Raw genomic sequence first — 16,334 nt, 5'->3', positions numbered from 1 at the left:
GATAATCAAGAATTCCGGGGCTGTCCCCGTGGCCGAGTGGTTAAGTGCATGCACTCTGCTTCGGCACCCCCCAGTTTCACCAGTTTGGATCTTGGGTGCAGACAAGATCTTGTTAACTGCTTGTTAGGCCATGCTGAAGCGGCATCCCCACATAGCACAACCAGGAGGACCTACAGCTAGAATATACAACTAACGTACTGGGAGGCTTTGGGGGAAGAAGAAGAAGAGGGAAAAAAATGATGATGATTGGCGACACATACTAGCTCAGGTGCCAATGTTTTAAAAAAAAGATAGAATGAATTCCCAATCTTTAGAGCATGAGGATTCCTGTTTATTATCAAAATCTCCAGATTTCTTATATGCTAAAGTTACTGAAAATTAGACTTCTGAATTAGTATTTTACTAGCCATATTTTATTAACATTGACATACATTATTACTACGTAATTTTCTTGACACTAAATAACCAAATGAAGGGAATCATGGACACCCCACCACTCCTCCCTCTAAAAACTAACGTCTCTAGCATAACGAGGCTTCTTTATGAGTGACAGCAGTCTTCCAAACTAATAATGCATAGTGAAATGAAGAATGTCTGGTTGGTGTTTGTTTTCTAGACATCCTTTTTAAATAGTTATTTCAACTTTTTTAACTCTGTTATGAAACATTTAAATTCAAATATATATAAAAGAGAATAATATATTAGTAAAAGACTGCTTTTATAAATATAGGCACAATATTGTTTATACTTAAAATAATAAAATTCCTTAATCTCACTTTGCCACAGGCTTGAAGCAGGTTGTATTTTTGTGTTGTTTAGCGTGTTCCTCTGCTACCTATATTTCTTGTGAATTGATGAGTAGATTTGAAGGCTTGATTGGATTCAGGTTCTGTTCTTTTTTTAGGGGGGAGGGGATGAGGGCAGTGAGAGAGGAGACCAGAATCCTTCATAAAGGTATTATGCATTCCAGTCATTCATTAGCCTGACTTGACAGAAATTTGAAGAATGTAGGCATTAGATATTTTGTAAGGAGGAACATATATTTTGATATTAGGAAATAGGTGATTAGCAGTGTTTTGTTAGGAGTATTAGAGTGAGTTGTATTTTTGCTTGCGTTCCCGTGGGTGTTAATAATGAAATCCGAAAGTTTGTAAATACCTTTAAAACTGGACATTAATCATAACTTAAAAACTTAACTGAGCTACTTATATTTTAATATGCTGTCTTCTGAAAAGGAGACCACAGGATTGGATTTTATAGGCTTGATGTTACCACCTGTACTGCAGTAGTGTTACTGATTTTCATTGGGCCGGGGGAGTGGGGAAAAAAGTTCAGAACTGTTACCTATGATCATTAAAGATTCCCTTAGTTTGGAAGAACTAGTGCAGGTTTTTGCTATTGCCATCTTGTTCTTGTAGAATTTTGAATTCCGAGTATTTAAATAAGACTATCAGAAATCATGCTATTCCTCCAAAGTTAACTAAATGTATTTGTTAATATTTTAGTAGTCTCTATTTCAGTGGTTAAATTTTACGTTTCAATGATGAAAAACCCAAATGATGATTATTAGGGGTTTTTTTTCCACTAAGTTACCTTTTTTGTAAATTAGGCCTTTTTATTCTTAATTTAGACCATTCCTGATGACGTAGGTGTTGGAAGTTCTTAGATGAATTTAGTATAAATTGCGAATGTGAACCTACCATTTTAGATAGATTTATTAATATCTAACATCAGATACACTGTCAGCTTTGCTTCAAATAATGCTGTAAACTCTCATACATAGTTTATAATTACTGAAAGATTGGTTAAGCAATACGTTTTTTTCTGGTAGGAATACAAGCCCAGAAGCAGCTTTTTGTTTTAGAATGAATATTCACTGGGGCTTTGTAAAACTAGGGGAATTGCATAAGTCATCCCTGTGTGCAAAACCTTAGTTGTTGATATTGAAAGTCTGCTAAGTTACAAACTCCTGACAAAGATTCAATTCTGTTTGTGTCCTGTTGAGAATTTTGTTGCTTCTAGGAAAATTGTTGCTGGAGCAGTTCTTACTGGAGGACTTCTGGTGTGAGCAGTTTCTTTGAAATACTTAGTAGTGATTTCTTTTTTCATTCTTAAATTTATTGCTCTAATTTATTAAAATCTCCACGTTAGTTTTCAGTTCTTCACTTTTGAAATTGTTGATCATTAGAAGGCAGTATGTACGGTCACCCCCAAAAGTGTTGTAGTAAGAGTTTACACATTGTTGGAGATACACAGGCTTAAAGCTATAATTTTTGAGAAGTCTTATCTTTGAGGCAAGAAGGTTGGAATACATACACTAAAAGTAGATCTGAAAGTTCTTAGGTAGGGTGACGTACACATGGATTGATGTTTGTCACAGCTAGCCTGGCATTATTATAATCAGGCTTGATTTATAAGTGCTTTCTGATTTGCACCACAGATATTTACAGTGTTTTCTTAAGTATAAAACCATATTCATGTTTAGAAAAAGCTTTCCGATAGACTTTCTGTAGATTGTAGTCAATTTTAGTCCCGCTTTTTTTTCCCTTACAAGATCTCTCATGAAAATACTCTGGAATTACATAGTGATTATCATTGCAGAAGTTTGTGATTTACTAAAAATCACTGTGGTGTACACATTCAAAGGGTTTCTTTTGTGGTATGTGACTCATATCTCAATTTAAATGAAAGAAACATCACTCACTTATGGACAACCAAGTAGTTCTATAGAGAACTTGGGAGCACAGGAAACAAAGTGCTTAATCAGGTTTGATAATAGACTATAGATTTGATAATACAGCTAGCTGGTAGATAGCTGATACATGGTAAACACCTGGTAAGCAAAAGATCTGGTTCAAAATGATCCTGGTTTTAGTTCAGTGGTCTTTGAGGACTTTATAATAAATAACTTACCACATGTTGCATATGGTACATGAATAATAGTGTAAACAAAGTGTGTAAGTGACTGGACTTTAAAAATTCTTTCATTAGAAATTTTTCAGAGTTCTGTTAACTACTCTAAATATTTTAAGTAGATATGACAGTGTACCATGAATAGAGGAATGAAATAACATCAACTTACAGATCAAATAGAACACATGTATGACAAGCACTGTATTATACAGTGAAGAAGTGCTGTGAAATTAATAGGGGTTGCTGTGTCCCCTGCATTGAACAGGATTGTCTCATAGAAAGATGAATTGTGTCACCCTTTGGGGCTATAAGCTCCTCTTTAAGATTTAAAGAGCCCCAGGGTAGCTTCACAAAGGGCTATATTTGGACTTGACTTTGATATTAAGTAGGAGGTTTTTAGGCAGAGACAGAGGGTACAGCTGCAATAAAGATATGGAGTTGTGAGTATCCCTCGTGGATTTGGGGAAGCAGCCAGCTGTAATTGGAAAGAATGTTGGTCCTAAGGGCTTTGTATGGCGCATTAAGGAGTTGTGTCCTCTAGGCAGAGATAGCTTAGAAATAGGCCCATGGCTAGAAAAGAAACTGGAGGGGAAAAGGGATGTGTTCAGTAGTTCACATTGGAATGGAGGGGAGCTAGAGCAATTTCTGAGGTAGACTGATTCTGGTGTGATTTACTGGGTTAAAGTTGTAAGACCAGATGTTTTGTAAGGAGAGGGTAGTGAAGTATAGCTGAGATTTTATCTTTTAAGACTAGGATTATGCTGTTAAAGGTTACATGAAGGGAGATTGGAGGGTTTGAGTTGTTACAATTTTGGGAAATAAGCAGTTTTGCTGTTGATACTTACCCTACAGATCTTTTCCAGGAAGGTATCCTGGTAGACAGTGGAGAAAGGTAGTTGAGGTGAAATACAGTATTGGAGGAGTCTCCATTGAAATGCAAGACAAGTGAAAGAGGCTAACCATCATATTCCTTCAACTAATATTTGAGCCCTTAATTTTGTTGTAGGCACACAAAGTTTTAGGTTTTGGATTAGGAAGTCTAAAAACAGAATTTGGATTGGAGGACACCCTCCCCCCCTCCCCCAATCTTAATGGAATTTGAGGAGCTGTCATCTTGCCTCCCTCCTCCTCCATTTTTCTAATATTCCTGAGCAGCACTGGACCTGAGAGATAGCATTTGTATATGTGCATAAAGGAAGAGTACGTGAAATATTTAGATTTTGAGGTTTTGGATAATTGAGTGAGACCATCTGCTCGGAAAGGCATGTGATTGAGAGCAGGAGGGTTCTGGCTACCTGGAAAAGCTGAGAGATGCTGCTTTAGGTGATTTTAGATGTCATTTTAGGCATAAGAAATTTTGCATTTGGTCAAAGCCTCTGTGTTGATGGCTTTCTTGTGGGAATCTGATCATGTTATAGTTGCCAGGAAGATTTTAGATGAGGGCATAGATTATTACGAATATACTTTGAAGATAAACCAGATATTTTTGCACTTAAACTTTATTTTACGTAGCATTCGTTTTGGGCTGTTTTCTTAATTTTATTGTGTCCTGAACTCTTGTTGAGTAGGTGGGAGATACTTCTTTGAAGGGGAATCATTTGAGCCTGGATCAGAAAACCTGCTATATGGCTTTGAATTAAGTGGTCTTCTGGTTATATTATTACCTGATCCGAAGGGTAGCCTCTGCTGTTTTAGGAATCTACTTCAGAACATTCTTCATCTGGATAGACTTTGTCAAGTTTCTTGTTAATTTTTTTCTTTTTTTAAACTTAGCTTTATTGAGATAATTCACATATTTAGTATTTTAAGAGTTGTGCAGTCATGACCATGGTCTAATTTTAGAACTTCCATCACCCCAAAAATAAACACCTTACTTACTAGCAATCATCCCTTATTCTTCCTCTATCCCCAAGCCTACCAACCATTAATCCACTTTCTATCTATAGATTGTCTATTCTGGACATTTCATATCACTGTAATCATACAATATGTCGGTTTTTTTGTGACTGATTTCTTTCACTTAGAATATTTCACAATTCATCCATGTTGTACCATGTATTGTACTTCATTTCTTTTTGTTGTTGAATTCCATTGTTTGAATAATGGCACATTTTGTTTACCCATTCATCAGTTGGTGGACATTTGAGATGTCTCCATGTTTTGAATGCTGCTGCTGTAAACATTTGTATACACGTTTCTGTATTGCCATATGTTTTCTTTTCTCTTGGGTATATACCTCGGAGTAGAATACTGGGTCTTACAATAATTCTAAGTTCAGCCTTTTGAGAAACTGCCATACGGTCTTCCAAAGCGGCTGTACCATTTTACATTCCCATCAGCCGTGTATAAGGATTCCAGTTTCTTTTTCCACATTCTTGCCAACATTTGTTTTATTATCTCTTTGTTATTTAAGCCATTTTGTTTTGAGGGTAAGTAATGTTATCCCATTGTGGTTTTGATTTGCATTTTCTTAGAAACTGATGATGTTGACTATTCGTGTGTTTGACTGTTTATCTTTGGAGAAATGTATTTTTTCTTTGCCCATTTTTATATTGGGTGGGTTTTTTTTGTTGTAAGGCTTCTTCATATATTCTGAATGTAATATCTGATATTGACATTTTTGAAATAGTTACTATTTGCAGTGTCTTATAGCTTCACCATCCCGCTTTGTGATTATAGGAGATGTGTAGCTATCGTCTTATACTAAGGACATTTAACTGATTTGTAAGGATTATGATTTTGTTAGAGAACTGAAAAAATTACAGAATTTTGGGCTATTTGGAAATTATAAGCAGTAGATAAATGTCTGTGGAAGCAACAAACTAGAACAGTGCTTTTCAGTAGAACTTTCTGTGATGTTATATAAATATTCTATATCTGTACTGTTAGTGTGGTAGACATTAGCCACATATGGCTGTTGAGCACTTGAAATGTGGCTGGTACAACTGAGGAAGTGAATTTTCAATTTCATTTAAATAGCCATATGTGGCTTGAGTTATTCATTTGAACAGTAAAGGTATAGAATGCTGAAAAGTGTGTCTTACTGGGTGCAATACATTTTGAGTAGTGTTCAGTATGAGAATTGTAATGACTAAAGACTGCTCTTTAGGGGCTGGCCCCATGGCCGAGGGGTTAAGTTCACATGCTCTGCCTCAGCGGCCCAGGGTTTTGCAGGTTCAGATCCTGGGCACGCACATGACACTGCTTGTCAGGCCACGCTGAGGCGGCATCCCATGTGCCACAACTAGAAGGACCCACAACTGAAAAAACAACTATGTACCAGGGGGCTTTGGGAGAAAAAGGAAAAATAAAATCTTTTTTTTAAAAAAAGATTGCTCTTTAGGCAGGAAATTAGAGAACCCAGACTGGTTTTTGAACAAAGCTGACAAGGAGTATTGGAAGAATATCCAGGGCAGTAATGTTGGTTTTCAGGGAAAGCAAGAAGGTACCCTTTTGATACCTCTTAAGAACTGTACTCTAGGAACGAGAAACAAAGTCCATCAAATAGAGTTTGACTTGTTCAGGCAGATGAAGTGTTTTCCCAGGACCTTTATTACCCTACAGTGATGAATGTGTTATTCCTGTGAGATGAGTGGAGTTCAGCAAGGGGAACAGATTGATGGGGTACAAAAATATTATTGGATAAACTCATCTATGGAAATTTGTGTTTGTGATTTCCTTACAGCAAGTATGACATGACGGTCTCAAATCACATCCATTACAGGCACAAGATAGAATTTTTATTTTGTAATAAATAGCTTGAAAAAAGATTCAATTTTGTGGTAGGTAATTATATTCAATTTACTTTTATCTTATTTTCTTAAGGAAAAACTCTCCCATTGGTTTTTATAAAGCTAAAAAAAGGCAGACCTGTCCCCCTGGCTTTCCAGCTACAAGGATAGGTTTGGTTTGTTACCTATTGATAATAGGATTTGTGATAAGTTCTTTCCTGGAGGCAAGTTTAGGAAAGTCACTTATTTTCTCAACAAATACTTGTTAAGATGGCACTATGAGGCATTGTTGTGTGCACCAGGAGTACTATAGTGGAAAATAGATGACCTCAGAGAAGATGGATGGGTTGAATACATCATATAGAGCATGTTAAGGTGTTGCATATCTTTAATTTTTACTCTGAATAAGATGGGAAGTCGTTGGAGAGTTTTTAGCAGAGGAGTAAGATCTTATTTGCGTTTTAACAAGATTACTCTAAGAATAGATAATAAATGACCCATGGAATTATCTAGACAAGCAGTCATCTGGGCAAGCCTCAGGGCAGTGGCAAACGGGAGTGATGAGAAGTAGTTGAATTTTGAAGTTAATACAGACAGATTTGCTTTTTACAGGTCAATGTGAGGGCTAAGAGAGGAATCAAAGATGTCACCAAAGTTTTGGCCTGGACAAGTAGAGACCTGGAATTTATGGAAATAGTGATGGGGAAGAACATAGGAGGAACTAGGGTGAGGGATGACTGTTCACAAATCAGTTGTGGAGATGTTAAGTTAAGCTCCATCCACTTTGGGAGATGTTAAGGCAGTTGTTTATATGGGACTACAGTAGTCATATGCTTATAGGTCCATAAAACCATGATGCTGGATGAGTAGAGATAGAAAATAGAGTTCCCGGGAGAACTGCAACTTCTAAAGACTGAGGAGATGAGAATGAGGAGCAAAGGTGATTGAGAATGCCACAAATAAAAAAATTGGAGAGAAATCAGAAGCACGAAGTGTCCTGGAAGCTATATGAATACATATCCAAAGACTATAGAGGGATGAACCGAGAAATGTTATTGGTAGTTCAAGTCATAGGATTTGGAAATGTCCCTTTGATTTAGCAAGTGGAGATCTTTGGTGACTTTGACAAGGGTAGGTTTTGATAATGGTGGAGGCAGAGACTTTACAAGGAGATTCAAGAGAGAGTAAAAAGAAAGAAATTGGAGACAGTATAGAAAACGTTCATGTACAGTAAAATTTACTCTTGGTATACAATTTTGACATGCATAGCCATGTCTCCCCCTCTACAATCAAGGTACTTCCATACTGCCCATAAATTCACCGAGAAACTTCTTTGTAGTCACCTCCTCTCTCCACCCATCTCCTGGTAGCCACAAATCTGTTTCTCAGACAACTCCTTGAAAGAAATCTTACTGTAAGTGAAAGGAGAGAAGTCTACTCTTCTGACCTGGCTTGATAAGTGAGAATATAGGAATAAGCTTATATGTTCTTAACATATGGTCTATAAACAATATTCTTGATAAATACTGGAATATAGTTTCAGCTTTTTAAAAACAGGCGTTGGACCACACTAACAGTTTAGGACATTATTTTTGGAAAATTTCTTGAGAACATCGTGACAAATAAGTAATGTTATAATTCTTTTGAAATTGAGGAATCTAGAAAAGATTATCACCTGGATGGAAAGCTTTATAAACGAAAGCAGTGCCAGGGATTAATTTTTTTTTTCTTAACATAGTCTTGGGTCCAGTCCTGTTTCTGAAAGAATTGAATCTAGGACTCAAAGCAACCTGCATATTATTGCCCAGATTATTTTTCATTTAGGAAGTGTCTTCCCATAAAACATCTAATTTTGTGTTAACATAGCTCCCCAATGAATCCATCAAGACAATTCACTATATTTTCTTAATTTTAAGGTGCAGCTTTTCATACTTTAAAATTTGTAAAATTGGGTGCATCTTAAAATGAGTGTGTAAATTTACTGGTTTTTTCCTGTCTTGCAAAGGTGCTGTAAATCAATCAGTGGTACAGTTTTCAGTCAAATTGTATCTTTGAACTTGCAGAAGTGCCGCTAATTACTAATATCAACAATGTTTTTTTGAAAGAAGATGACAAAACCATTAGTTCTACATATGTAGGGGCTGCTGATTGCTGCTCTTTCTAAGTAGGAATGTATGTGGTGTTCTTCAGCCTCAATCTTTGTTCTTTAGGCAGGGTTCTTAAACCCACAGAGGTGATAATCTGTGTTTCTTTTTTTTTCTTTAGTTACGTAATTGTGTTGTCTTTAAAATTTAATAGTTTAGGTGCCCCTATATATTGAATAATCCTATAGAGCATACTGGTTTACCATTTAGTCCCTTTATCATTTAGGTGAGCAGTGCTTGCTGTTTTTAATTTTGACTTTCATGCAGATAATCTGATCTTTAATTGACAACCATTGGATAAAGGCAGCACGAAGAAAGTTAAGGAACATAAAGTGCAAGTGTGCACATTTACTTTGGTAATTAGCACTCCATCCATAAATTGAATTAGCAAAACAAGTGTAAGTTAACAGTTTTATCCAGTTTGGCTTCTCCCAGACTCACCAAGGCAACATGTTTGTGGAGGGGTCCCTACAAATAGCATTTAAAGTTGTCTCTTTATTTAGAAATTAAACAAATTATAAAAATGTAGCTAGTTATTTTTAAGCACAAAAGCAAGAATTCCAACTACATCATGAATACAGGTTTTGGGGGGTAAGTTTTTGACATCATGTGGTTTCATTTTAATGTAAACCTGAATTAAACATGTTACACAGTCATTTTTAGCACATTTTTTTCTTACATAATTAAAGCAAAGTCAATAGCCTACTCAAATAGAATAAAGCTTTGAGATTTAAAGAAATACACTTAAATTACTTTAGGGTGAACTTTAAAATTTTTTGGTTTTTAGTAAGTGTTTATATGTTAAAATGAATTTTATACCATAGTCTTCTACATTTAAAATAATTTCATTGTGTTAATTATTAGCACGTTAAAAGGGGTGACAAGATTTAAAAACTCTACTGAGGGGTTCTACTATAGATCTACAGTCCAGTGAAAAAGTTATGGTAATTTTTAAAGAGATTGGGAAATAGTTGTGTAAATCGTTGAAATACGGTTTCATCGAAGATTTTATAAGGAGTGGGAAAGAAATATCCAGAAATACATTTTATAATGTTCAAAGATACCAATTACTGAAGGCCTTGATTCTTGAACAGTTTAATCTATAGTGAGTCCTGGTGGCGACAGAGTGAGGCAGGTATCTGTCATCAGTTTGGGAGTTCTTTTAACTAGTAATTAGTGGAGCTAGAATGGAAAAACCTGCTCTTTTGGTTCTTAAACTCCGTAAGTAACTTTTGCACTTATGTCACATTGTTTTCCATGGTTTCCTCTAGATATATCTCACAGACTATATTTTACAGTTACATATTCATTGAGATCTTTACTTTCTTAAAATCATTCCTTTTGTATCTCATCGTGAATTTGCACATATTTTTCTCTGTCCCTCTCTAAATATATAAAAGCATGTTTCTCAGAAATGAGCACGTGGTATTCTAGACTTAGTCCTGATTAGCTCAAACGGAATGGAATATTCCTCAATTTCTCTATCAGCGATTTTTAACTTTTTGTAAATAGGTACATTCACAGAATCTTAACAGACAATTTCAGGGATTCTCAGACATTCTGAATCCCAAACATAGTAGCCTGTAAAATCAGTCCCTTTCTAGGAAAATCAGAGGCATCAGGAAAATCTGTGTCTTGAAAATTTTCCATTGTAGATAAAAAATGAGGCAGAAGAAAATACCTCCTAACACTTGAATGAAATTATAATGGGATTGCATATTTAAACTGAATTTGATAAATATTGTACTGGGGGGAAGTAATCTTACTAGATTGCTCTCACCTATAAATTATTTCATGTGGCATTTTTTATTCAAATTTTTGTGGGCAACAATATCTGACCGTTGGTTTTTAGAATTACCTATTTTATAATTAATGTGCCTAAAATTATTTTTTAAGAGAGGAAACAGCTGTTGTACATTAGATATATTCAGGAGAATGTATATTTTTACTATGTTAATTGTAGTTGTTTCTACTTTGGTTTAGTGATTGAGTTGTGTTATTATTAATCAAGGGTTTTGAGACCCAAAGAAGATCACTGTGTTATATTTAGTCATTTAAGAGGCTTTTCTTTGACAACTTGTGTATTTAATAAATGCCTTGTAATGCTTATGTTTTAGCTCGGAGATTAAGATCAAGATTCTTTGTCTTACCTGTTCAGATAATAAGCTAGCTAAAGTGCATCCAGAAATATTTTCATTTCTTCAAAATGGTATTTTAATTCCCTTTTATTCTGGAGTAGATTTTATGCCAACATGTAGTGTCCAGATTCCTGATTCAGGGTGCAGTCGTATTCTCTTAAGGTTTAGTGCTTGTTCCTCTGGTAATAATGAAACTTTCATGAAGACTTTTTAGTGACGTGGGCTTTATAAGTAGGGGATCCACAGCTGTTGTTGCCCAATGTGATTTACTGTATGGCTTTCTCATGGGGAAAATGGTTACTTAATTTGAAGCTGTTCTCTTATCCCTTTGACTTTTAAGCATTATCTCGGTAGCTATGGTTTTCTCCTCCTTATGTTTTCACATTCATGCACTTTGACATTTTACAAGGCAAGGTCTACAAAGTAAGGTTACTTAACTTTCTTAGAGGAATCTTTGAGAGGTTTTTCAAGAGTCCAATTTTGCCTGAGCAGGAGTTAATTAGGTGGCACTAAAAGCCCTTCAGCATTACCAGTTGATCTTTCGAAATACATTTTTTGTCCAAGAACTAGAGCGTTTGACTCCCATTTGTGTTCATGGGACCATTACGTAGATTGAAAATAAACTGCATTTCTTGCCTCATTTTCGTTATAGTAACTATCTGATCTGAGTCAGCTGAAATAGTATGGTTCAAAAGGAAATTCTAGTGCCAGGAAGTATTATGGAATCTAGAATGGCTAGCTCATTGGTTGAGACATTGATGTGGTGTGAGTGAGTTGGGAGGTAGGTTAGATCTCGGAATCCAACAGGGCTGGGGCATGAGCTGTGTTCATGCCCAAAGATACGGATACCTCACTTTTGTTTACCTCCAGAAATTGTTTGAAAAGTATCATTATTTTGCACAAAAGAGAGTAGTTTCTGAATCATTATACTTTGGAAAATTTTGAGCCAAAAGATGAAAAGCTTTATGTAAAAATGGAAGATAATCTTGATAATAAAATATTACTAAGTATCTTTGCATTAATTTCCATAAACAGATTAAAACTGACTAATTAACAGCTGAGCTAATGCTTGTCTACTGGGAAGAAACCTCTGTAGAAACTCTAAGGGCTTCCTGCTTTCTGAATCATAAATTTTCTGTTTTCCTGTGACTCAAACTTAAAAGTATTCTTTATTGGAGCTTAAAACAAAACGTAATGTGAGTGCTTTTGTAACTTTTACTACATTGTTGAGTCTTTGACTCATGGCACGTTTATCCTGTGCTTCGAGGGGAAAAGTGTTAAGTGGTCAGTGACTAAAGACTGCTTAAGTGAAGATTAGTAAATCCTGCCCTCACTTGTCTGGCACTGTACATGTGCTCTTTGTTAATTTAGGGAAATGTTCCTCTCATAGCCGCTCCTAGAAAAGATAAAATATTACCTTGTTAAAGTAGGGAAGAAACATTTTAGATTAAGCTGGGTTGAGCAGAAGAGAGAATTATCTATGAGAGCTTGTAAAATCAATGTTTTCACTACTAGGAGGATTGGAGACTGTTACAAATTCAGAGAAGACTAGCTACTAATGAGATATGTAAGAGGGAGTCATCACGTTGTATATGAATTATAAAATTTCGGAGCTGTTTAATACATAACATTTGTTCATTAAAGTCTTTCCACTTAGGCAGAGCAGCAGTTGATAGGTTGTTTTTTATAGAACACCTGGGCCTTGCAGTTAAATTAGTTGCTAAAAAGGTGCAGAACTAGAATTAACAAAATTTTTTTTTCCTACTGCTGTGTCTTAACCTTCTTGTGCTGCCACAGGCTCTTGTAAAAATAACATGGAATGTAGAGAGTTTCTAGAACTGATGTCCATGTAAGAAGTTTTTTGTTGTATTTTGAATTTTTTCTTTACAAATATAAGAGTCAGTACCAAGCTCTCTTTTTGGTGTTTCTTTAGCAATCACTGGGATACTTATCCAGTGGAAGCAGCAGTTGAACAACCAGTGATTTTTGGGGAGCTACGTGTGTGCTGGGCAGTAGATTTAGGCACTAGTGAATGGTGAACAAGATAGACAATATTCTCTGCTCCTTGGAACTTTGAGTAGAGCTTATGCTTAAATGTTTTTAAAATTGCTAGTGGTATTTTCCTCCCAGCTGGCAAATATGAAATGGCTGTTTTTATAGGGCAAAAATGCTTTTAACACTGGCAATTTTATATGGTTATGAAAAGAGTAAGATCAAGATAAAGGCCATTTATTTTAAAAGTAGTGTTCTTTATTCCTGCCATAGTTACAGGGGAACCTTTTGTATCCAGTGCGTAAGGCCAGCCAACCATATCATTGGGTATAAGTATGTATACGTAGTATTTTCTTAAAAATAACTGCAGTATTAAAATTACTGAAGAATAAAGGCCTTTTGAATGAAAGTAACTTAGTAAAAAGTTTGGATCACCGCTGTTTGGATCTGTTAACTCAATTTTGGTTGTGAAGAAATTTTGTTTTCCTTTTACGCAATAGGATGTACAGTTACCCAGCACGTGTTCCTCCTCCTCCTCCTATTGCTCGGGCTGTAGTGCCCTCAAAACGCCAGCGTGTATCAGGAAACACCTCACGAAGGGGCAAAAGTGGCTTCAATTCTAAGAGTGGACAGCGAGGATCTTCTTCCAAGTCTGGAAAGTGTATGTATTATTATTGCAGCTTTGTGATAATTCTGATATTTCTTGTGTTCAGTTGAAATAGGGAAATTCGTTAATGCAGCTAGTAATGATCAGTTTTTGTACAAATGGTTTTGCGTAATCAAAATAATGGAAGAGAAGATAGTGATTAAGGGGCCAACGCTTAACTCCCTTCTATCCCTAAGACTTTGGTAATTTGGGAGAAGTCATTAGACTTTAGGGAGTTGAGGCACCTTACTAAATTTATGAAATAATGTTAGTCAGTAAAGCAGTACAGAAAGTGCTTAAAAATAGAATTGAGGTCTACAGAAGTCAGAACACTGCTGCTGAGGGAGTAAGCACATTAGGTTCAGTTTTTGACTACCAACTAAAAGATCAAAGGTCCTCATTACTGGGACAGTCCGGGACTGGCTCCATTTCTCCCCAGAGACATTGGCTGCTGGTTATATAGTCTAGTGGGAATGTGTTTGGTAACTGGTAGCTTCTGGTACATTTGATTCTAATCTTGGATTTTTTTTGTATTAAAGTGAAAGGAGATGACCTTCAGGCCATTAAGAAGGAGTTGACCCAGATAAAACAAAAGGTGGATTCTCTGCTGGAAAGCCTGGAAAAAATTGAAAAGGAGCAGAGCAAACAAGCAGGTAAATAGTTCTGCTGCTTGTTGGGTGTAAAGTTGGGTTAGTTACCTAAGTTAGTTGAAAGTGTATGTTGGAATACTGGGATATAAGGCAATTGATTATGAAACTTGGGAAGTTTGAATTGGGAAGGGCATTTGTGTGGGAGGATTTAGACTTGTGCTGCAGTTCTATGATCATTAGTGGGGATTGTCTACATCCTGTGGACATTACTTGGCCCCTAGACAGACTTGTCCTTCTCATCCCCAGTAGAGATGAAGAATGATAAGTCAGAAGAGGAGCAGAGCAGCAGCTCCCTGAAGAAAGATGAGACTAATGTGAAGATGGAGTCTGAGGGGGGTGCAGATGACTCTGCTGAGGAGGGGGACCTACTGGATGATGATGATAATGAAGATCGGGGGGATGACCAGGTGAAAACCACGGGAAAGGAAAGAAAGAGGTGGTGGAGGGGGGATCAGGGACACATGGAGTGCCTCTAACTCCATCCTATTTGTGTCTGTTTCTCACAGCTGGAGTTGATCAAGGATGATGAAAAAGAGGCTGAGGAAGGAGAGGATGACAGAGACAGCGCCAATGGCGAGGATGACTCTTAAGCACATAGTGGGGTTTAGAAATCTTGTCCCATTATTTCTTTACCTAGGCGCTTGTCTAAGATCAAAATTTTCACCAGATCCTCTCCCCTAGTATCTTCAGCACATGCTCACTGTTCTCCCCATCCTTGTCCTTCCCATGTTCATTAATTCATATTGCCCTGCGCCTAGTCCCATTTTCACTTCCTTTGACGCTCCTAGTAGTTATGTTAAGTCTTACCCTGTAATTTTTGCTTTTAATTTTGATACCTCTTTATGACTTAACAATAAAAAGGATGTATGGTTTTTATCAACTGTCTCCAAAATAATCTCTTGTTATGCAGGGAGTACAGTTCTTTCCATTCATACATGAGTTCAGTAGTTGCTTCCCTAACTACAAAGGCAATCTCATTAGTTGAGTAGCACCTTGAGAGCAGCTTTGAGTTAGAGGTATGTGTGTTATACCCCACACAAGAGTGCTGTGTGGGGCTGTTCAACACAAATGTAACAATGTATTTTTGTGAATGAGAGTTGGCATGTCAAATGCATCCTCTAGAAAAATAATTAGTGTAATAGTCTTAAGATTTGTTTTCTAAAGTTGATACTGTGGGTTATTTTTGTGAACAGCCTGATGTTTGAGACCTTTTTTTCTCAAAATAAACAAGTCCTTATTAAACCAGGAATTTGGAGAAAAAAAACCCTGGTTTTTTATTTTTGTATTTTATAATTGTTTACTTCAAGTTCTTTGTTTCACAGCGGCCTCTACAAAACCCCTAGAATGTAGTAGATGTATTTTTCCTTGAGTCATAATCATTATGCATACCAACATACATTACTCAAATTATATTTCATTGGGGTGGGTGTTGCATTAAGGAGACAAGAACTTTGATGTGGAGTGGAGATTCTTTTGCAGAAGGGCTTTTATACCCAAATGAAAAAGTTCAAGAACTACTTAAGCCTTCTCATCAATGCTTTGTGGTCCAGTTGGCACCCTTTTTGAGACTTTTGTTATGTGCTAAATTGTTTTGTCCTTAAATAGAAGAGGCACAAACATGTCGAGATTTTCGGAAAATTGAAACAACTAGAGAAGGAAACTTCTATTTTCTTCTCTTAATTGCTATTTATAGCCCCAGTTACCTTCTGGATTCTGAGTCCATGCCTCAACAACATTACTGAAAATAGGAAAGCTCTTTCTTTCGTGGTCTCCTATATAGTCTGCGCCTTCCCAGGTAACTGAGAACATAGTGAGGGTTATACACTTAGTTTACTTTCAGTTAGTTAATCCATATGAACTACTTTTTGATATCCCCCCCCCACTTGATTAATAGCAGTGATTTTTAGGCATGGTACTAGTTAGCACCCAAACTTGTAACAATGGATTTATTAAACAGCTTCCAGATTTGTGATGCTTGCCTAGTCTGAGAAGGTCCAGTTTATTTGTTTTATACTTCAGTTTTTCTACCAGAGCAGGACAAAAACATAGTTAGTTTAGTTTGAATTGAACTCTTATCATTTACAAAAACCTTGGATTCTCCAGAACATTGCTGCTGTTTC

General features: G+C 36.3%; 1 protein-coding gene across 32 annotated transcripts in view; it reads left to right on the top strand.

Annotated features, from left to right (window-relative positions):
- Nucleotides 1-15,094, top strand: part of HNRNPC (heterogeneous nuclear ribonucleoprotein C) — a 49,996-nt gene extending 34,902 nt beyond the window's left edge. For 16 of the 32 annotated variants that reach the window (XM_014844431.3, XM_014844435.3, XM_014844436.3 and 13 more), the window contains 4 exons: nt 13,419-13,579; nt 14,104-14,217; nt 14,461-14,621; nt 14,721-15,094. In XM_014844431.3, the coding sequence (XP_014699917.1) occupies nt 13,419-13,579; nt 14,104-14,217; nt 14,461-14,621; nt 14,721-14,804 (520 nt within the window). In that variant the 3' untranslated portion in view covers nt 14,805-15,094. The remainder of the gene's footprint in view (nt 1-13,418; nt 13,580-14,103; nt 14,218-14,460; nt 14,622-14,720) is intronic. The other 16 variants (XM_070503999.1, XM_014844447.3, XM_014844440.3 and 13 more) reach the window with 1 other exon arrangement.
- Nucleotides 15,095-16,334: the final 1,240 nt, after the last annotated feature.

The sequence above is a fragment of the Equus asinus genome, chromosome 2 (assembly GCF_041296235.1).
Source record: "Equus asinus isolate D_3611 breed Donkey chromosome 2, EquAss-T2T_v2, whole genome shotgun sequence".
NCBI lineage: Eukaryota > Metazoa > Chordata > Mammalia > Perissodactyla > Equidae > Equus > Equus asinus.
This window is presented reverse-complemented; position numbering and strand designations above follow the sequence as displayed.